General features: G+C 44.5%; 4 protein-coding genes across 4 annotated transcripts in view; 2 read left to right on the top strand and 2 right to left on the bottom strand.

The window, feature by feature from the left end:
- Positions 1-2055: 2055 nt before the first annotated feature.
- Positions 2056-4399, bottom strand: mrpl20 (mitochondrial ribosomal protein L20). Its single transcript, XM_012832712.3, has 4 exons — positions 4064-4399; positions 3264-3374; positions 2851-2928; positions 2056-2658 (listed from the first exon to the last, which is right to left on the bottom strand). The coding sequence occupies exons 1-4, from the start codon at positions 4148-4150 to the stop codon at positions 2485-2487; spliced, it is 450 nt and encodes a 149-aa protein (XP_012688166.1). The 5' UTR covers positions 4151-4399; the 3' UTR covers positions 2056-2484.
- Positions 4400-4751: 352 nt separating this feature from the next.
- sdhb (succinate dehydrogenase complex, subunit B, iron sulfur (Ip)) lies at positions 4752-11422 on the top strand. Its single transcript, XM_012833130.3, has 8 exons — positions 4752-5039; positions 6393-6526; positions 8010-8095; positions 8653-8789; positions 8891-9007; positions 9150-9251; positions 9575-9697; positions 10691-11422. The coding sequence occupies exons 1-8, from the start codon at positions 4971-4973 to the stop codon at positions 10769-10771; spliced, it is 849 nt and encodes a 282-aa protein (XP_012688584.1). The 5' UTR covers positions 4752-4970; the 3' UTR covers positions 10772-11422.
- Positions 11423-11473: 51 nt separating this feature from the next.
- Positions 11474-20507, top strand: mfap2 (microfibril associated protein 2). Its single transcript, XM_012832766.2, has 10 exons — positions 11474-12407; positions 15270-15334; positions 15641-15688; positions 15948-15962; positions 16229-16303; positions 16899-16940; positions 17900-17987; positions 18245-18318; positions 18488-18595; positions 19779-20507. Exons 2-9 carry the CDS (start codon positions 15298-15300, stop codon positions 18589-18591), a joined length of 483 nt encoding a protein of 160 aa, XP_012688220.1. The 5' UTR covers positions 11474-12407; positions 15270-15297; the 3' UTR covers positions 18592-18595; positions 19779-20507.
- Positions 20508-20653: 146 nt separating this feature from the next.
- Positions 20654-22263, bottom strand: part of LOC105904602 (rootletin) — a 30529-nt gene continuing 28919 nt past the window's right edge. The window contains exons 37-38 of the mRNA XM_042707746.1: positions 21841-22014; positions 20654-21293 (exon numbers count right to left, since the gene is read on the bottom strand). Of these exons, the coding sequence (XP_042563680.1) occupies positions 21213-21293; positions 21841-22014 (255 nt within the window). The 3' untranslated portion in view covers positions 20654-21212. The remainder of the gene's footprint in view (positions 21294-21840; positions 22015-22263) is intronic.

Genomic DNA, 22263 nt, shown 5'->3' with positions numbered 1-22263 from the left:
TAGCCACGGAGAGGCCATTTAGGTGGTATTAATATTTTGGTATTCAACAATGATGTGGACAAATGGGATCTATATTACTAAGAGTCAGTGGTCAGCTTAAACTTGGTTCTGCGTGCATATTTCTCCTTCTAAGCCTTACGTAGATGACAACCAAGAGGACATGTCCAATCTGATGAATGCAAATCTTATCGTAAGACATTTCCGTTTGCTTGTATGAGAGCTGACATTAATAATATTGAGAAAGCAAACCAATGAGGTTGTATTAAACATAGTGAAAATCTGAGCAATGTTTTGCATGGACAGTTAAAACGTGAAGGCATGGTTAAAACAGCCTATGAATGTATGTGGTGGACACAAGGGGAAAATAATTAAGAGCATCCTAGCCCTGGAATACCACCAAATTTCCTTTTGGCTTCCGATACCTCATAAACACGTCTTCTTCAATGAGTTCAAACTAATTAAAAGTAGCATGCAATGAAATGCAAATACCAATGCCAGCGAAACACTGGATGAGGTGCGTGTTTATTTGAAGAATCTGATTCATCTTGAGAGAGAATTGGGTTGCAATATGTGTAATAAAGGTAGGCAATTTATCACACAAGTGTGTTTGCGTTGTGTTTCTAAAGAATAAACTATACTGAAAATAACAGAATCCCTGAACAGGGAGAGTCTGGAAGACATTTATTGATTACAATAAAAAGGAGCTACATATAGAATAACTGTGAACGTTGCTAAGTAAACTAAGATAGATCTCTGGGTCTTCCAAGATGTCTTCTCTCCCCATCGTCTCAAGATGGCTCCGCGATGGCCCTGCAGTGTTTCTGCGATGTCTCTACAGTGTCTCTGCACCAAATGTCCGAGAAGTCTCTCAATTATACCACTAAACAGGCGTAAATCACTCACCCAACAGTCGCACACAGTAGCTACAAATTCCCAAGCAAACCATATTAGGGAGTAGTGTGAACAACCAACACAACAAGATATGGTGGTCTTCCACTGAAAGCCACATACTAGGTGCAAAGACGCTGGAAAAGAAGTCTCCCCACCCTATCTGGACCCTTCCTTAGTAAGAAGCTCTAGCCAGACCTATTGACCCTCAAAACCATGGATCTGTAGGCCACTTTGATGCACATCACCATGTACAGAGAATATTTGGCAGCATTGTAAATCAGGTCACAGTCATAATGTACTAGAGACCACCTTACTTCAAGAGTTAATGACATTGTGATAGGTATTAAATGTTTTCACTCAAACCATTCCATTACATACAAAATGATACCTAAACTTTTCACTCACATTACTGGCATTTGTGAAGAGGCTTTAGGGCAGATTTGGTTGTAGCCTACAATTTCCTTGGAATATACATTTGTGTCTCCTTACTGTGGACAGAAATGAAAGCATAGCATAAGCATATAACATAACAGGCCAGAAGGTTTTACATCATTATTTCAGTGAGAACTCTGCACATCTAGTCCTGCATTTGGTAAACAGCCATGATGGTGACAACTTTAAGGGGATGTGATTGGTCATGTCATGCGGAGTCTTTTTTCAGTGATGGCAGTGCTTTTCAGTTTCACATTTCTGTCACCATTAGTGTGAGGAGGGGAGGGGGCCACAACGTGTGATTTGGATATGTACTGTCATGGGGTCAGTGTCAAATCATCACAGCAAAATCAAATTGTGTAAGCACCTGGGTCAGTGGTCACAGGTCAGTGACAAAACTGAAGGTAACGCAGACAAAGTGTTAAACCTCCTAATTGAAGGGCCATTATGGCTTCATTATCCTGATAAAACAAAGCCATAGGGCTCTTCTATTAGGAGGTTTAACCTTTACTCTGAGTTAATTTAGCCAGGTTTGTCACTAAACCACGTACTTGGAATACCCCCCTGGTCAAAACAGATTATTATTGGAAGCCTGGATTATTTTATGACTGTGTAGAACTTTTTAACGCAATCTGTTTTTCCAACAACTGTGTCTCAATGCCAATGCTCTCTTCTGCAATTTAGTGTTGGCCCCATAACTAACATACAAATAAATAAAAGATCCAACACCTATGAGGATAACAAAGGATTTATTCACTTTTATGGACAAGAATACACAGTACAGCAATTCCACATATTTACACAAAAACAAGGCATGACACATAGGAGCCAATAGGTCAACTTTCTCTTTTTTCAAAAGCTCTTGTCTCATACAAAAACAAATCCCACACATCCTTTCTTTCCAGAAGAAAGTTTTCACTGAGGGTGGTTCTCATCTGCTCCTCAGTAACTGGTCAGGTCTGGGAGAGAGAGTTCTATTTGGAGGCCGAGGCTCACCTGATAGGAACCTTTAAACAGGAATCTGTGTGTGTGTGTGTGTGTGTGTGTGTGTGTGTGTGTGTGTGTGACCAGGTGACATCTCTCCTCAGGATCAGCTGAGCATGCTCAAGGTGTGTTGCGTCAGTGGACCGGAGATGCTGTAAGAGAGGCGGGATGGAGTAATTACTGAAGGAGAACGACACGGGACAGAATGCCGGGCGGTTCTGACCCATTCCCCAGGGCGGCATGGAACCCCTCCTGCTGCCGGGCCCGTGCCAGCTTGGCAAGCGACTGGAAGGTCCGGGGCTCGTTGATCGCCAAGTCGCTCAGAACCTTCCTGTTCAACTGGACACTACTCTACAGAGACACATAATGCAGGATAACATGTAAGTTACAGAATAAATGCTACTGGTTTAAGTCTAACCACTTCTTTATGAATTCTACTAAAGCTATGAGAACTTACAATTCCATCAGCAAAATGGGGTTCTGTACAACTTTATAATTATTTGTTATATTGCATTTTTGCCTTTTCAGCACATGTACACTAACCTTCACCAGGTTATCAATGAGAATTGGATACTTCAAGCCATATTCACGTGTGGCTGCAGCAATTCTCGAGATCCACAGCTAGACAGCAATTAATCAACAGACAAACCATAATAAATGAGTGCCATGACCTAACAAATACACTTGATATCTTAGCAGCCTCAGAGAAGAATTGTTGTAGCTACCATTGAGATAACAAAGCATAACTTTAGAAACTGTTATTTTGAATATATGAGAAGGTAAACCTCTTTTCACTCCACTGATGTAGTTTAAAAGCTGCTTTTTGAGGGATGCACACATTATGAGGCAATAGTTATCATCATTATGTATCATTAGCTGGTCATCCCTGCTGCTTCATACATCTGAAAGAAAGAAGCATTTTGTACATCACGGTAAATATTAAGGAATTGACATACCGTCCGCATGTTGCGCCTCTTCACCTGTCGGCTTTTAGTGGCATAAACAAAGGCTCTTCTCACAGCGCGCACCGCCAAGCTGTAACATCTGTTCTTTCTGCCTCTAAAGTGCTGGAATAAACACGCAAGGTGACAGTTATCAACAGGAAAAGAGCACAATTATGTACAGACTCGACTACCCAAGACATGCAAGTTGTTTCAGTAGGCCTATCTCTTGGGTGTCTGACCCTGATAACTAAACTGATTAAAAGCGCCCTTGTTTTCCATGCCACCATGCAACCACTAACTAACTCTCTACTGGTAGGACTGACTGAAAATAGCAGGATTAACAGGACCAGATTTGCGTGCACAGGGATGTGCATTTTTAGCACCACATGAGGACACGAGCAGTATTCAAAGGCTGGGAGGGACAGTTAAAGATCAAGCTAACTTTATCTACGAATGTTTCAAAATTACACAGGAAGCGTAACTTAGCCTGAATGAATAACATTACTGAGTAATAAAACTACTCGTAACATTGCCGGCTCTGACATAAGACTTGAAGGTTATGTTATCCTACCTCGAAACCGTTAGCGAACACAATGCCACCCAACTTCGCTGATGGGCAATGTTTTGCCGATACACTGAACTGTGATGATCACTGTTGTTTCAGTCTTATACTAAACTGCACAGTCCACCATAGTGGACACTGACCCCTTATTCTGAAGGCTGTATTAAATGTCATACGTTACACGCAACTACCATGGCTGAATATCCATGCTATGCTATGCTAACATTTAGCAGTACGTATGGAATCTTACCCGAGCATTCTTCAAGAGCTCTTGTACTTTCCAAAATCTGTCAGGACCACGATTCCTAATTAAACATGGGAATGTTAAAAATACCATGGTGCTACCTTCGATGTATATCAACTGAAATACCACCAGATGATGGTCGTCTAAAATGACTAGCTAGCTATGACCTTAATCCTCGCTGCATGGAATGTTTTCCCTTCTGTGCAACGTGATTCGTAACTTTGTGACATACGCGGGGGGTGTTCCACAACATCAACCCTGCGCTGCGCACCACAGTTTCTTCGTAAATTTCTGTCAAGAGCATCGTCTAAAACTAACATAATTGGCATATTTTACGGAAACATAACGCTGTCTATTCAATCACATTCGTCTACACGCGAAATCACAAATATTGACCCGTAGATATTAAAATGGGAGATCAATAACTATTCATCTTAATTATGGATTTGATGTCGTTTTTGTATCTTACCAATGCTTCTCGTCTCTTCTCTTCTCTTCTTTTCGTTATAGCATTGCCGGGAACCTCAGTTCGATGAATAAGCTTGTATAGCGGCTTACCAGACACTGATGCTCTGCAAAGCTTTGCCTGGCACGATTCATTTATTTAGTGATCTTATGTAACCACTGCACCCCATGCTTGAGCTGAATTTTATAGCAGATAAATCAAATGGGTGTGTAGTAAGCTACGTATAATCTCTGTCGCTCTCTGTATGGACAGTTCTTCTGTGTGAATATTATTATTATTACTACTACTACTAGTGATAACAATAATAAGTCAAATAATCTATCTGATGCGCTCTTGAACGTGCCTCTGTATTACGTAGAACGCTCCCGAGTTGCACCGGTGTATTGTGGGATTGTAGCAGAATCGGGCAAGTGAAGTCCAGTAAGGTCAGCCTTCCTTCAGCCCAAAATGTCGGTCGTGTGTTTCTCCTTGAATCGTTGCGGTGCTATGGCACTTCGCTCTTCTGCTGGAATCGTGGTAAGGTTGACATGTGTTATGTGTTGGGATGTGAGGTTCATTTTAGGAGTCTAGGAACAGTCCAGATTACGTTAGCTAGCTAGGTATCCATAGCTCGTTGTTAGGCTAACGTAGGCTAAGGATAACAACACATCTTAACGTTAAGTGCCAGCTCCTTGTTAACCGGTCGATAGATGTTCTAAAATCATACACGTTTATATGAGGTTATGAAAGTGAAATCGTTTACCTATCAACATTGTCGTATACTGTCTCTTGCCTCCTTTTTGGTCACCAGATATGGTAGCCATGGACATGTCAGGAAACCAACGTTAGCTAACGTCAGTTCACATCCTAGCAGTTGGGTAACAAGCACGCACAGAGGTGAAAGCCTACCATTAACCATCATGTTATTGGGAATGGATACTCACCTAATTATTGATCAGGAAGACGTAACGTACATGTAAACCTATGATGTCTGATGAAAACTTGCTATTCTTTGTACATTGCTTATTCTTGGATAGCCTGCTGTCTATCCCTGTTTAACGTTAACGATACTACGGCTCAATCACAACGTCTTTGGGCTGTGACATAAGTCCTGTCACGCGAAGTGAAAGAACAAGAACAGTTATAAGTAACGATTTTAATGAGCATTCATGAGTGGTATTATCATTGAGGTATGTTGTTCCCCTCGTCAGCGCAGGTGAAGTATCTTTTGTAACTGCGCAATTACAATATTCTCGTCTGTAGAGGGAGTGCTTGTGAAGGTGTGTGGCATTTGAGATTCTATGTGCACATCAGTTGATCTAGATGTGAATACTGGTCATTACCCCGTTAAACTGTTAATGTTATCATGCTTTTGACGATTCTCTCCTGTTTAAACGGGGGACCAAGTGCCGAACCCTGGGTGACAGGGCGTTTTCGGTCGCCGCCCCTTCCCTGTGGAACTCATTACCACACCACATAAAAAAATGCCCCCACATTATCATCATTTAAAATGGATGTCTTTATTACAGAGTTTATGGTTTGTTTTCCTTTATCCCACAGTATGTAAAGCGTCTTTGAGAACTTTGAAAAGCGCTATATAAATCTGATGTATTATTATTATTAATAATAATAAAGGATCCTATTTTCTGTTTCAAGACGTGTGATATCTGCTTTATTATTAACCTTTCGTGTGGTGTTTTGCCTGATTTTTTTTATTTATTTTTTTTATTTTTTCATATTGTCAGACAGATAGAGCTTCATCATACATTTTGTGGATGGGCAGTATTGCCTATATACAATAAGAATACCCATTTGTCTAGTTGTCAGAGGATGTGCCTGTCATCTGTTTGTTTACACTGGTTGTTTCCTGTGCTCCTTCCTTTGGTCAAGGCGGTGCGCCACGCCCAGACAGCTGCAGCCCCCGCACCTCAACCCAGGGTCAAGAAGTTCCAGGTGTACCGTTGGGATCCTGATACGCCCGGAGACAAGCCCCGCATGCAGACCTACGAGATTGACCTCAACACGTTAGTACACCCCAAAAAGGCACAGTTCAGTGTATCAAAGCCCAGCCCAGCCCAGCCCAGCTCAGCACAGTATAACACATCACAGTTACAGGCCTATATCTCACAGCTAAGGACTATGCCACCCAATAGAGTATGCCATAGAGCTTCGCAAACCTTTTCGATAAGGACATGGCTAGTGTGACCGTGGGCTGTCATTGTACTGCAGTCCAAGTCTTTTTCACAGCTGAAAATGAGCTGAAAATGGATTGTTCCGGTGGGGGAAATAAAGGTGAATTCATAATACAGCAGAGAGTGTTATCACCAGCTCACCCCAATATTGTGGCTTTGGTAGGTTGAGAGCTGTACTAGAGTCCAGTGCCTGTGTTTAGGAAGACTTTGGGGGTCATTTTGACTATGTGACATGGCTCATTTCTCTTTCGAGCTCATCAATCAGCTCAAAGCTTTGTAGCGCCAGAAAAATTCCCAATCACAAATCATTTGCCAGCACAGTCTTTCTTTCACACGAACAAGGTTCGGCTCCAGTATGCTAAGGTAGAGGACAGCTTAAACCTGCAAGGGGAAGAGGATGTTCCTGTGGGTGATGTCATAGGGATCAGTGGAGAGGTTTAGAGAGGTTGGTGCCATGCCACTAGGCCCTCAGTTGTAATCAGGCCTTCTGCCAAGACTGCCAAAAATGACCCTGTCTGCTTCCATCACAAAATGGCCTGCGGGTGTCGCACATGTAATCCTAGCTGCTGTTCAACCAGGGGTCAGGCCAGGCCGGATACCTCAGCTGTCTCAGTTTGTGTAGTTTGTTGTTGCTCAACTGCACTCAACATCACATCGTCATCTTCTGGGGATCATATGTCCTACTGACATTTACATTTACATTTAGTCATTTAGCAGACGCTTTTATCCAAAGCGACTTACAAGGATGTATACACATTTTACATTTTACACTGCACATCAGGAGCAATTAGGGGTTCAATGTCTTGCTCAAGGACGCTTCGACAGGGAATCGAACTAGCAACCTTCTGATTACTAAACGACTTCTCTACCACTTGTACCACTGCCGCCCCTGCCTGACATATGGGTAAATAGGGGGTAGGCACAGAGCTGGGCTTGGATAGAGAGAGAGGTGTTTCCGTAGGTCTTATCTCTGTTTCACAAACAGTTAGAGTAAGAAACTAAATCATGGCAATATGTAATAAAATGCTGAAATGTTTATATGAAACCCATCCAATAAGAGAGAGTCCATTGTAAAGCTTGATGTAAAGACTTTTCATGCTGTTATCAAGGCAGTGAAGCACATCAGGGACGGACATTTATATGTGTTTGTGTTGCTCTTGTTTCAAGCACATCAGGGACGGACATTTATTTGTGTTTGTGTTGCTCTTGTTTCAAGCACATCAGAGACGGACATTTATATGTGTTTGTGTTGTGCTTGAAACAAGAGCATCAGGGACGGACATTTATATGTGTTTGTGTTGCTCTTGTTTCACAGCTGTGGCCCCATGGTGCTGGACGCCCTGATTAAGATCAAGAATGAGATGGACCCCACGTTGACCTTCAGGCGGTCCTGCAGAGAGGGTGAGGGGGGGGGTGACCAGTGCAGGGTGGCCTAGTTGTCTGGAGCAGTGGAGGAGTCTGGGGCACAAGAGCTGTCACATTGCGGGTGAAATAGAGTGAAGAAGCAAAGCGAAGAAGCCCTAATGGTTTAGGATCGTTGAGGTTGAGACGGACGAAGAAATAGCATCGCCAACAAAGGAGCAGGATTGCTTAGAGGCCCTAGAAATGGGTTAGGCCACAGGAGAGGGGAGAGGGGAAGGGATAGAGGGAGCACGTGAGCAATGAGTCATCACCAGTCAAACAAGTCAAAATGGCTCTGGATGAACCAGCAGCTGCTGTCCAGAGGAAGCCAAATGTTATGGCAAGCCAGAGGAAGCCAAATGTTATGGCAAGCCTGGATTTAGTTTCACTTAGAGGAACTGTGCTTTATGAGTGTGTTTGCTACACCATGGACTATTGGTGTAAATATTAGTGCTGCACAACAACCCCCTGCTCTGGTTCTGTTTCCTTGAGGAAGCCTCCCTATGAATCCCCCGAGTCCTGTCACTCACTGTCCTGTCCTGTCCGTCTCTACGCAGGCATCTGCGGCTCGTGTGCCATGAACATCAACGGAGGCAACACGCTGGCCTGCCTAAACAAGATCGACACTAACATCAGCAAACCCTCCAAGATCTACCCCCTGCCTCATATGTATGTGGTTAAAGACCTGGTTCCTGTGAGTATTAGGCGCTGTGGATCTGAAGGACTGATGTGATGTGATTGTGATTGCTGTGATGGAAGAATGTGTCTCTGACCTCCTGAATGCCCTCTGTGCAGGACATGAGTAACTTCTATGCCCAGTACAAGTCCATCGAGCCCTACCTGAAGAAGAAGGACGAGAGTCAGGAAGGCAAGGAGCAGTACTTCCAGACAGTAGAGGATCGCCAGAAGCTGGTAGCCACGACCGCTCTATTGTTCATAATATCGCACAGTTAATTGTGCGTCCGCTGTCCTCATTTCACACAGCTGTCTGTGTCTCATTGATTGTCTGTCTCTCTCTCTCTCTGCCTGTCTGTCTGTGTGTGTGTGTGTGTAGGACGGCCTCTATGAGTGTATCCTGTGCGCGTGCTGCAGCACCAGCTGCCCCAGCTACTGGTGGAATGGAGATAAATACCTGGGACCCGCTGTTCTTATGCAGGTGCCTCTCTACCTGAAACAATATGTGTGTGTGTGTGGTTGCGTGTGTGTGTGTGTGTGTGTGTGTGTGTGTGTGTGTGTGTGCGTGTGTGCGTGTGTGCGTGCGTGCGTGCGTGCGTGTGTGCGTGTGCGTGTGCGTGTGCGTGTGCGTGTGCGGGTGTGGGTGTGGTTGCGTGGGTGTGTGTGCGCGTGCGTGTGTGTGCGCGTGCGTGTACGGGCTGCATTACAGCCATGTTTGTGATATGCTGAGTCGGTGGATGATAATCAGGCACAGGCGGTCCAGAGGTCAGACTGTTTGACGTGTTTCCCCTTTGTGTTGATCAGGCGTACCGCTGGATGATCGACTCTCGGGATGAGTTCACAGAGGAGCGTCTGGCCAAACTGCAGGACCCCTTCTCTCTGTACCGCTGTCACACCATCATGAACTGCACCAAGACATGCCCCAAGGTACCCATCCTTACAGCAGACAACTCACGCTCACACACAGCAGCACGCTGGAAACACACTCTCCACATTCACAACTCACACACAGCAGCACGCTGGAAACACACTCTCCACATTCAGTCATGTTCCTTAATGATTAGAAAGAAAAATGAAATGTATTATCCTACCATTATTAGACAGCAGTGCCCTACGCCCACGGGCTGTTTATGTGTTTGGCTGTAATTGAAAAAAATGTGCTCCTCTTCAGATTATTATAATTTGAATCAGGGATGCATCAATGCCACTTTGAGTATGAGCACTTCCATTTGTGTACTTGCTGATAATGAGTACTGATATGAGTACTTAATAATGAGCCTATGTCTATGGTTCTATCTGTGTTCTCCCACTCAACTGTTTCCAGTAGGCAAATCTGATAGGGCAGCAAAAAATGACAACACAACGTAATGTTGCCATGATGTGGTATCAGTGTATGGTATACCCGATCGATACCTGATACTCATTTTAATTCTTACTGATGATCTGTTTGTAAAGCCATTTAATTATAAATCTTATAACATATAGCCCCAACATAATCATTGGATTGGATTTTCCATCTAACTTCTCCAGAAACGTTTAGGAAACATGCTTTTCAATGTTTTACTTTCATACAGAAATGACCGTTAAGTTGATAGTAAAGCAAACCCCCCTGGAAGTCCTACAGCATGGGTTCACAGCACACACATTGGCAGTTGGGTCTCTTCTGTTGGATGTTCTCTCATGCTCCTCTGCCACCTGCTCTTCACCTTACCCCATACTGGCCCTACATGGACACACACACAAACACACACACAAACACACACACACACACACACACACACCCACACACACACACCTCAGCAGATGGCCTTTCCTCTCTACCATGAGGAACCGTAGAGCCGGTTCCACACCCAAAACACACTTCACTGGTTTGGATTGCATGTGATCACTTGAACTCACCACCATTTGCTTTTGTCACAGGGACTGAACCCAGGGAAAGCCATCGCAGAGATTAAGAAGATGATGGCCACGTACAAGGAGAAGAAAGCAGCCACTGCATGAAGACCAGCCCTGCCTCACCCGTAACCCCCCCCCCCCCCACAGCCATCACGAAACTCAGAGAGACCCCTACAGTCAGCTCACTACACAGCCCTCTCGGAGATGCACTCCAAAACAAGTGACCCCAGATCTAAGAGTAATCAAAGCTTTTTACGCACAAGGATGACTCTTTGTGTGTGTGTGTGTGTGTGTGTGCGTGACTGTGTGTGTGTGTGTGAGAGAGACAGACAGAGAACACATGAAAGATGTGTGTTAATGCCTAATAAAAAGATGGACAGGCTCACGTAGTGTTCTGCATTCCGTTGTTTGTATAGCCTATTGTAGATCTGTGGGAGTGTGTGTGTTCAGGAGTCTGTTCAGAGCGTGACATGGTAAACTACATACAGATTATATCGGATTTCATGTTCTTCCACCCAAACGAATGACTTGCTTTAAGTGTGATTAATAATAACCATTAGAATCTCTGGAGATATTTCAGCTGCTTAAGCAGAGATTGTAGGCCAGATGTTGTTGTAATTATATTTTTGTTAAATGACCAGAAGTAATTTATGACCATAAATACACGGGGTGTTGATCGGTGGCCAATAGTTTTGAGTAATCTTCATATCCAATACTGCATATTTTCAGTAAATAAAGTTCATATTTATCAAAGGACCTCTGTCATCCTCATTTTCTATTGTGCAATTCTGCAATGCTCTCAATCCACCGCTAGAGCTCCCTACGACGCCTCTTGGTTTGGTAGCCTCTTACAGCAAGCGGTAGGAAAGGGTGGTTTTCATCGCACCCAAGTGGCAGCTGACTGCCCGGCTCATACCTGGACATTAACCAAAACACGGGGCAGCTTGATCTGAATTTTGTGTGGTTCAGGCTAAAGGCCTCCCCTGTGGAACCATGACCTTGTCTGCTATCTCCTGAGTCTGACAAGACCGCGAGGCGTAGTTCATTCGACCACATTAGATCTACCTAAAAATCACCAATATTATCTCCTTAGAAAATGTATTGGGTTAACTCAAGTCTTCATATGCTAAATGCTGCAGCTATAGACATGTTGTCTGTCATAACGACTTATGTAAAGGCCGACTGTTTGCACCACATGATAATTATCGACAGCCACAGTGATGCACGGTTCAATGAATCATGTAGCCCAGCTGAAATGAAAAAGGACACATTAACCATTTCCCTTACTCGTGAATGGAGCAGATGCCAGACTCAACAAATGGTTCACAGTAGGAGACCTTACACCCTGAGCGACCATATGGGAACAAGCGGTGTTGGGATGAACCCTAGTTCGGACACAAATCTACGCCGAGATAACTGACAAGGTTGAATGATTTGAGTTAAATTAGCGTCAGCAGTGGTTCCCACTTAACGACACGTCAGGAAATAATAAACTGAAAATCCGTTGTCCCGCAGTTACAAATTATATACATTAATGTTATATGCTGTGGCTAATGGTTATGATTCCGACTGATCCATTTGAGAGAAAGTGTGATATTGAACTGTGTGTTTGATTGGCGTTAGGCCCCGCTGCCTTTGGGCGGGAGGGGGAGCCTGTAGGTGGGGCAGTAGGATGTGGCGCTCGGTCAGACGGTGCATCAGAGCAGCGCAGAGTTGAGGACCGCTTCAGAGTAAACCAGAGGTAAGGACTTTAACTGTTATTAAAGTTAATGCATGCATTAGAGCGAAAGTAAAATCGTTCTCCCTCTCTCGAGGAGGTGTCAAATAAGATTGCATAGTTGAAGTTACAATAAAAGATTAGTTTTATGTTATTGTATTGCCATGACAGTTTGGTAATGTTGCTAATTTAGCATGTATACACTGCAAGGTGGTTGCATATTATTCAACAAGTTGACAATGCTACACTTTTCGCAATGCTACACTTAGTCTGCTTTAGCGTCAATTTGCAATGAGTCTTATCTGGACACAAAAAGGTAATGTTAAGTCGTCAAACTTAATGATTTTATCTAGCAAACCTACATTTAGCCTTTTTTAAGGACCGTTTTATATCACATAAATAGTGCCAGCCTTTTAGTAGAGGTCACCGCTACGTTTTGGAGTTGATGTGAGGTTCTGTGTGTAGTTTTCACCCCTACAGGACTGCGAGTTGTTACACTTCAGGGGGTGGGATTAAAGCCTGGGGGCAATGACAATACAATGGAAAGGAGGTGGCCAACATAAATAAGTTTAGGGGTTTCAGAGGAGTCTTGAGGTTGGAAGGGGGATGGGGGCATGGAATGGCTGGAGCTAAGAGTGAAAGAATTAGGCAAACTGAGGGAGAGTCACTGTGAGGCACAAGATGGAGAGACTGGGTGTTCACAGATGATTCTTTTTCAGTTCAACTTTGCTCTCACCGAAATGCTTCGGTGTGATTGGAAGAAAGAGAGAAAGGGTTCTGCAAGGGAGAGAGAACTGGGGGTTCTCCCTTTTCATGGTGGCTGAGTGCCCGGGTCCCCAGGCAAGCTCTGGGGGGAGGGGTCAAGGAAGTCTGAGCACAGACACAGAATCAGGGTTTAGAGAGAGAGAGAGAGAGAGAGAGAGAGAGAGAGAAAGGGGGGTTAATAGTTCCCAGATGTGTGCTGTGAAAACATATGGTTTCCGATAGCCACTGTGATGCACTGGAGGAATGTCTAAGCTCACTCACACATACTTATAATCCTGGTGACACACAAGCACATGCAGACATCATGCTGCTCACTACCATAAATCTACAGTCCCAGTCACTCCTTTAAACATATTTCACTTTCATGTAGGTCTACTGCATATACACACATACACACATCATCTCAGACTTCAGGCAGAATCGTTTTTGAAAAGCTGCGGTTTCATGACAGTCAAATACAATCGAGGCTGTGGATAAGCTGCTCAGAGGCTAGTATGGAGGAGGACAGCTGGGGGATGAATCTCTCTTTCTCATTTTTCTTTTTCCTTTGCCATCCATTGTTTTCCTCCTCTCTGGCATGCTGGAGTACTGTACTCACTCAACCTGACCAATGCTGCACTGAGCAGAAATTCGAGTGGGGCGGGCGGCGGATTCTGAGAATTGTATGAGGGGGAAGAGGAGAGAGAGAGAGAGAAAGAGAGAGAGAGAGAGAGAGAGAGAGAGAGAGAGAGAAAGAGAGAGAGAGAGAGAGAGAGAGAGAAAGAAAGGGAGATCAACTGTAAATGTCAGTACTAGGGAAAGTGAGAGGAGCATTTTTAGAAGATGGGGAGTGTGTGTGTGTGTGTGTGTGTGTGTGTGTGTGGGTGAGAGAGTGAGTGTGTGTGTGTGTGTGTGTGTGTGTGTGTGTGTGTGTGTGCGTGAGTGAGAGTGAGTTTTGTGTGTGTGTTTGTGTGTGTGAGAGTGAGTGAGTGAGTGAGTGAGTGAGTGAGTGAGTGAGTGTGTGTGTGTGTGTGTGTGTGTGTGTGTGTGTGTGTGTGTGTGAGAGAGAGAGTGAGAGTGAGTGAGTGAGTGAGTGAGTGAGTGTGTGTGTGTGTGTGTGAGAGAGAGAGAGAGAGAGAGAGAGAGAGAGAGAGAGAGAGAGAGAGAGTGAGTGAGTGAGTGAGTGAGTGAGTGAGTGAGTGAGTGAGTGAGTGAGTGTGTGAGTTGAGTGTGTGTGTGTGAGAGTGAGTGAGTGAGTGAGTGAGTGAGTGAGTGAGTGAGTGAGTGAGTGAGTGAGTGAGTGAGTGTGTGTGAGTTGAGTGTGTGTGTGTGAGAGTGAGTGAGTGAGTGAGTGTGTGTGAGTGTGTGTGTGTGTGTGTGTGTGTGTGTGTGTGTGTGTGTGTGTGTGTGCGCGATGTACAGAGCGAACTCTTCTGAGAAAAAGGACGGAGGGGGAGGGGGAGGGGGTTTGCAGTGTTTGTTATAGACTCAGAATGGAGCCCCTGGTCTGTCTGGGGTGGAGTGGCAGAGGGGTTCACAGTGGACTGGAGGAGAGGAGGAAAACAGAGGGATTCACAGTGGACTGGAAGAGAGGAGGAAAACAGAGGGATTCACAGTGGAATGGAGGAGAGGAGGAAAACAGAGGGATTGTTCAAAACGACAGACGTGCCACATTCTTGCTGTCAGGAGTTTCCCCTGACTCTCTGGGGCCAGTGGAGGGCAGAGAAGGAGTGAAGTGGAGAGGAGGGAGGGAGGAGAGAGATGGTTGAGAGGAGGGAGGGAGGGAGGGAGGAGAGAGATGGTTGAGAGGAGGGAGGGAGGGAGGGAGGAGAGAGATGGTTGAGAGGAGGGAGGGAGGGAGGGAAGGAGGGAGGAGAGAGATGGTTGAGAGGAGGGAGGGAGGGAGGGAGGAGAGAGATGGTTGAGAGGAGGGAGGGAGGGAGGGAGGGAGGTGGTCAATTTAAAGGAAAAGAGAGGCAGATTTACTGTCATCATTAGTGGTCACAGTTTGGGTTGTCTGAATCACACCACTAATTAAAATATCACGGATCTGGGAAAAATTAGGATTTAAGTCTCTCTCTCTCTCTCTCTCTCTCTGTCTGTCTCTCTCTCTCTGTCTCTCTCTCTCTTTCTCACACACAGTCTAGCTACCTCTTCATTGTGAGCAACCATGAAAGTTAACTGCCTCCTTCTCCTCGCCATACCTGGTGAGTCATGATAAGTCCTGAAATAACACACACACACACACACACACACACACACACACACACACACACACACACACACACACACACACACACACACACACACACACACACACACACACACACACACACACACACACACACACACACACACACACACACACATCTTTCTACATGAGCACAACCCTCTCCTGCCTTTACAGACACTCATTTGTGTTGAACATGTCCCTCAGTCTTTGATGGGATCATGCCACTCATATTTATCTTCATGGTGATTTGTGTTCAAGCTGTTCTCTTCTGTCTCAACAGTGCTTGTAGTTGCTCAGTTTGCCCAAGCTCAAGACTACTTTCCACTCGGTGAGTATGTTCACATTAATGTCCGTCGGTTAGGGTCCCATGGTCTGCTCCACTCTGGGTTACTGGCTGGCGTGAGTAAGACAGAAGAGCTAGCTTCTAGTTCTGTTGCTGTGACTAGTTCTGTATTCATATGTATGAATTTCCTGTTTTTCCAATCTACTGTTGCCAAATTCAATTTTGAACTAAATATGAGCATTTATCGGTGGATTAAACTCAAACTTGGGTTTTGTTTGTTTTTTTCCCCTCCTATTCTTGGCAGAGGACTATAACTATGGTATGTTCATTTCTCTCCCTATGAGTCATGGTTCATTTTGTTTGCTCTAAATGGCTTCTCTCTTAATGTCAGCATTCATTTCCTGGTCCTATGTAGGTTTCCTTAGAACAAACCATTGCACTTTAACAGTAAAACAGAAAGCCTTCTTAGTTAGACTACAATCCTCATCCGGGTCGAATATGACCAGAGAGGAAATATGTATGAATGCCTCTTCCCTGCCCCTGAAGAAGAGCTTACTGTTACTGTTCTGGTGTGCCTGCCTTCAGGGGACAACCCAGACTTGGATGCCTCTCCTCAGCAACAGATCCTCCTGGAGCCTGCCGTTGTGCCTGGACAATCTGGTGGGTCATCGCTCTTACTTCTCCCATCCTACACAGTGGTCTCTACCCTCCCTAGTCCCCACACTTCTGTGTCTTCTCACTGCTCACCTGTCTCATTACGCCCCTCGGCTCGTTAGTCAGCTATGCTATTTCCACATTCTCTGGTCGCCAGCTTCTCTTCACTTTAGGCTCCTCACCCACGAGTGTTCTTGACTCACTAAACGGTTCCAACTCCATATTCACTCAAGTCATTTGATCGCGTGATCTCATGGCCATCATGTCTCTCAAGTGTTCAGTCATTTGTGGACTTCTCTCGACCCCCTCACCTCCCGACCTCCGACCTCCTCACTCCTTTAACTCCCTGTCCTAGATACATGGCTCATCACACTTCCTGTTTATGTTCATCTTCTGGAGAAAAGTTTTCTTTTTTTTTTGTTTGTCTAGTATCAACATTTCTGATTTCTCAAGAGAGGAAGTTTATTGCTGCCATTTGTCTTACGACTTTGTCTACCACAAATTCACCATGTTTTTGTTTTTGGAATCCACGCAGATTTGTGGGTATTGTTCTTGTTTCCTCAACACTAGTCTGATTATTGTGGTTTAATATGTTTTCCAGGGGCGGATTTCACAACTGAGCCAACCGAACCAGGCCCTCTTGGTAAGAGAAAAAAATAATACAATCTAAGTGCTCTAACTCTAATCTTTTGCAATCTTCCGCTTTTAATATACCAAGGATTCACAACAGAAAGGAAATACCTTCAATTCATGGTTAGGCACAATAAAGATCTATGCAACACGTGTATGTACAGTAACTATGCAACACGTGTATGTAATTATGTTATGTTATGTAGTATGTATCTATGCAACAACTATTCTGTACCCTTGATGAGTGAGTAGTTATGTGCACATGTTGATGGGAGCTCTGTGGTGGCCTGCCTTGAGTAGTCATGTACACATATTGATGGGAGCTCTGTGGTGGCCTGCCTTGAGTAGTCATGTACACATGTTGATGGGAGCTCTGTGGTGGCCTGCCTTGAGTAGTCATGTACACATATTGATGGGAGCTCTGTGGTGGCCTGCCCTTGAGTAGTCATGTACACATGTTGATGGGAGCTCTGTGGTGGCCTGCCTTGAGTAGTCATGTACACATGTTGATGGGAGCTCTGTGGTGGCCTGCCTTGAGTAGTCATGTACACATATTGATGGGAGCTCTGTGGTGGCCTGCCTTGAGTAGTCATGAGCACATATTGATGGGAGCTCTGTGGTGGCCTGCCTTGAGTAGTCATGTACACATATTGATGGGAGCTCTGTGGTGGCCTGCCTTGAGTAGTCATGTACACATGTTGATGGGAGCTCTGTGGTGGCCTGCCTTGAGTAGTCATGTACACATATTGATGGGAGCTCTGTGGTGGCCTGCCTTGAGTAGTCATGAGCACATATTGATGGGAGCTCTGTGGTGGCCTGCCTTGAGTAGTCATGTACACATATTGATGGGAGCTCTGTGGTGGCCTGCCTTGAGTAGTCATGTACACATATTGATGGGAGCTCTGTGGTGGCCTGCCTTGAGTAGTTATGTACACATGTTGATGGGAGCTCTGTGGTGGCCTGCCCTTGCAGATTGCCGTGAGGAGCAGTACCCATGCACCAGGCTCTACTCCGTCCACCAGCCCTGCAAGCAATGCCTCAACAGCCTCTGCTTCTACAGGTTAGGGCACAACTTATTGTTCTTACATTGGAGTGATTCATAGATGGATTATACGTTAGGGTTTGTTGAACATGATTCAAAAAGTGTACAAATCGTTTGGATGTATGAGGTCTTTAACTTTTAGCTTCTTGCTCAGTACATCATCATAATTGTCTGAAGTTCCTGAATGTGAACTTGCACACAAATAGGATTAGTTGTCATGCTAATTGCATGGATTTGGAGTGAATATGTTTTTTTTGTCCCTCCTTTCCCCTCAGTCTGCGCAGAGTGTATGTGATAAACAAGGAGATTTGTGTGAGGACTGTCTGCGCTCATGAGGAGCTGCTTAAAGGTAAGTTTGACAGAAACTTTGGTAAACGCACATCAAACCTTGCCAGTGACAGTCACACACCGCAGTTATAACTTTGATCATTCCCTGATGAACAACAAAAACAAGCACATCTCGACCCCTCTTTCTTCCCTGTTCTCTTCTCCCCTCCCTGCCGGCGTGCCGTGTGCAGCTGACCTGTGCCGGGACCAGTTCTCGCGGTGCGGCGTGGCGGCGCTGGGTGGCCACTGTGGCTCTATGGGGGGCAGCTGTGGCAAGAGCTGTGGAGGCTGTTGAACACGTGAGATGAGAGACATTTTAGACTTCTGCACACTGAATGGAGGTGTTGATGACAGAAAATGTTGCCTTTTTATATCGTTTATTTTTTCAACTCAAAATAGGGCAGCAGTAGTGTGGAAAAACAGAATAAACAGAGATGAAAGTGTGAAAGTCTAGAAAAACAGAAGAGACAGATGGAAACAGAGATGAAATGCAATACATTGATGTAGCCCAAAAGCAGTTCTTTAAAAGCAGCCATAAAGCCATAAAGCAAAATTATAACTGTATGTCTTGAAATCTATTTTATTGCAAACCTTTTGAAATGCAAAGAAGAATGCAGAGGAATATTCGCCATGTCATTGTATCTTTTCAATTACATTACGCCGATGTAGCCCTAAACAGTCCTGACGACAACATAGTGAGCCTTAAAGCCAAATTATAACTGATTGTCTTATATCAAACCTTTTTTATGTTTCTGATATACCAAAAGCATTATAAGCACGACCTAATGCATTTTTACAAAGCAGTGAGTGAATCTAAACCTGTAAGGGTGTGGATCATATAGACTGATGTGGGGAAGGCGTGTGGATAGAGGAGGTTAGTGAAGCTGCTGAGGTCTGGGGACCCAATGCTGACTATGCTGAGACGAGTGATACCTCCATGAATAGTGTTTACTGCCCTCACATCTGCTTGTCTTTAATACTGACCAGATCTCACTTGAAAACTGGTGAATGTTATATGAACCCAGAATGTCATTGCCAAATGCCTCAAAAATGCTAATAAGGCACTTTAAAAACCAGGGTGTTGGACAGAACCCAACTAGGGGAGAGTTTGGGAATTTAAGCCATTTTTGATTTAGTGTCTTAAATAAAATGTCATTAAGTAAAATATGAAATGTTGTAATTACTTAACAGGACGAGGCAACATGGCTTAACACGCCCCACTGGGAGGAAGTGAAAAATGATAAGGGATAAATTATGTCAAACTAATTTCATGTGGGAACATGCTCAAATATGTATGAATCAGCTTGGCAGTGAATCAACATCTTCTGAGTTCTTATTTTAAGTGTTATATTGTAATTATGTTATAACTGTCTGTATCTATGCAAAACAAGATGATACCAGCATTCTTATTTAACAGGATTTATTCTGCAGTCTTCCTGACGTCTATTTTCTGGTTTCCTTTCACTGCATCTCATTGCCCAGGTCTGCACCGAGAGATCAGCCCTAATACTGCCAAATCACCTGGACCTCCAGTATCCATGGTTACCATCCTTTTACTCCAGGGTTTGACTTTAGTATTACTACTTCTCGAACCCCCTCCCCATCCACTACACACTTAAGTAAATATGCAAACACATATATTGTATGTACGTGTGTAAAATGGACTTCCATAATATACATGTACGAACAAATCTACATTTATATATACACACCCATGTATTTACCTTTGTACTCAAATGCTGATGACTGTAACTTCTCACTGGTGCTATGAATATTAATACTACACTGGTGCTAGGGAAGGCAGCATAGAGGTCCTTGCCATGCACAGAACCAGCTAAAGGATGTCAGAATTTCTGTTTGTGTGTTTGTGTGTGTTTTTTTTTTGCCTTTATTGTATCATGTTTTACTTTGTACTGTATTTGTGATGGCAAGCAGAGTGCCAGTAATGATCATCCAGTCTGATGGCCACTGTGACCTCACAGACCTCAGCCAATGAGGCGTCAGAAAGCATTCTTACCAATTATTGATCATCAGCCATCGATCAGCATTTTCTGTTTCTGTTGTGTCCCAACCTTCAACCATCAGACTTTAAGTGTTAGCCGATCAGAGAAGAAGACGTAGTTGTGCTTGGTGAATGCAGCCGATATGCTGTTCCTGTACTACTGTACTGCTTCATAAAAACATAAATGTGTTCTTGTTTTTTTTCCACAAGTTTGTGTTGTGTCTTTGTTTGTCTCCGCTGCTGCTGAGGGACTTTGGAAGAAGAGATTGTGAAAATAAGCCACTAGTATAGAAATATGTGCTGTGTGAGCTTCAAGAACTGCAGATTCTGTAATACAAACATAGGCGGAACACAAGACAAGTCAAGCATTTAATGTGTCATTTCTTCTTTCACTCCATAAACAGTCCCTTTAAAAATCCAACTGGAATGTAATTTCATGTGATGTTAGTGTAAATACGATCATTAGTATTCGGACCAGACGTAAACATGAGTAACCCGTTAGTGTTAGTGTAGACTACAATATAATATTGCTAGTACGTGCAGCGGTAGTGGCATGTTTTGATATTTATCCAACACACAGAAAATAATGAATTCATATCCAGTGGTCCCTTCGTGCACAGTGCACTGCTAGAAGTGGCGTGCTTTATCTACTCTAAATTCAAGTTTTAAACAGCATAATTATTCAACACACAGTAACATTGTTCAGCGTGGCTCCAATTTGTAGTAGATAGAAAAGTTTGGACCAGATTAGCTAAAAGCCCCCCGCATGTGTCTAACTAATCAAAGGTCTCGGAATGGTCTGAGTTGTGGGTGCTGGTTTTGCTCAATAAGACATGAGAGAGTCAGCGTTCCTTCTGCTGGTGCTCAGAAATATGTGTTATATCCTCAGTGGCCTGCAGGGCGGCGCCCCCCCCTCAGCTACCCCCAGGTAAAGGGGTCAAAGATGGATGCCGACGCCGGATTTCATGCTGCAGCTGTTCCTTCAAAGTGGACACCTGCGAGGCCAACAGAGAGAAAGAGGGAGAGGAAGACTTTAATAAACAAACTGAGTTTCTCTTTCAACAAGTTCCCCCCATCTGGCCCGTCCTTTCATCTGTCCCTTCTTTATGGCTTCTTGTTTGCCATCTTGTTTAACATCTTGTTAACATCAAGGGCCCTTGTTTGACATGTCCTGAAAAACCACACCAAAGCGTGAGCCGAGCGGAGCGGAGCGGAGCGGGGAGAGTCTTCTCTGGCCCCATAAAAGATTCCAATGTTCTCCTCGTCTGGCACTTATGATGTCATTACTCCACAGAGCCTCCGACCCCTCCCCCCCCCGACCTGCGTCTCCAGGCGACTGGCTAACACAGATAATGCGATCCACCTTTAAAGTGATTTAGTCTGACATTAAACAGGGACATTAACCAGACCCAACCAGCTGTAAATGGGTTTTAAAGAGTTCCTCCGGGACTGCGTCCTGTGCAGGCAGACCATCTCCCCCTGTGTAACCCAGGAGTAGGAGAGGAGTACGGGGTGCTGCGGGCGGGCGGGTGGGTGGGTTACCTGCTCCTCCAGGCCCTTGGTGCGCTGCCGGTGGGCCCTCTCCCTGGCGGCCAGCGTGCGCTCGGCGTCCCTCTGGGCCAGACGCAGACGCTCCATCTCCCGCTGGACCTCGTCTCTCTGCCGCGCCGAACTCTCGCCAGCAGTCTGGGACTGCTCCATCTCAGCCAGCTGTGCCTACAAAGACAGCACACACAGATTACACACACAAACACACAGTCATTTCATACACACACAATCACAAAGCACTTACAAATATTGTATATTGTATACACACTTATGCCACATACTTGATACAACAAAATCAGTATGTAATGTACTACATGAAATACATTCAACCCAGACAAAACAGTACATAAAGTATATACTGCCCTGACTCTAAATAGATTCATCTTGACACGTATTGCACATTTAGTACAGTACTTA

Source organism: Clupea harengus, chromosome 5 (assembly GCF_900700415.2).
Source record: "Clupea harengus chromosome 5, Ch_v2.0.2, whole genome shotgun sequence".
Lineage (NCBI taxonomy): Eukaryota > Metazoa > Chordata > Actinopteri > Clupeiformes > Clupeidae > Clupea > Clupea harengus.
This window is presented reverse-complemented; position numbering and strand designations above follow the sequence as displayed.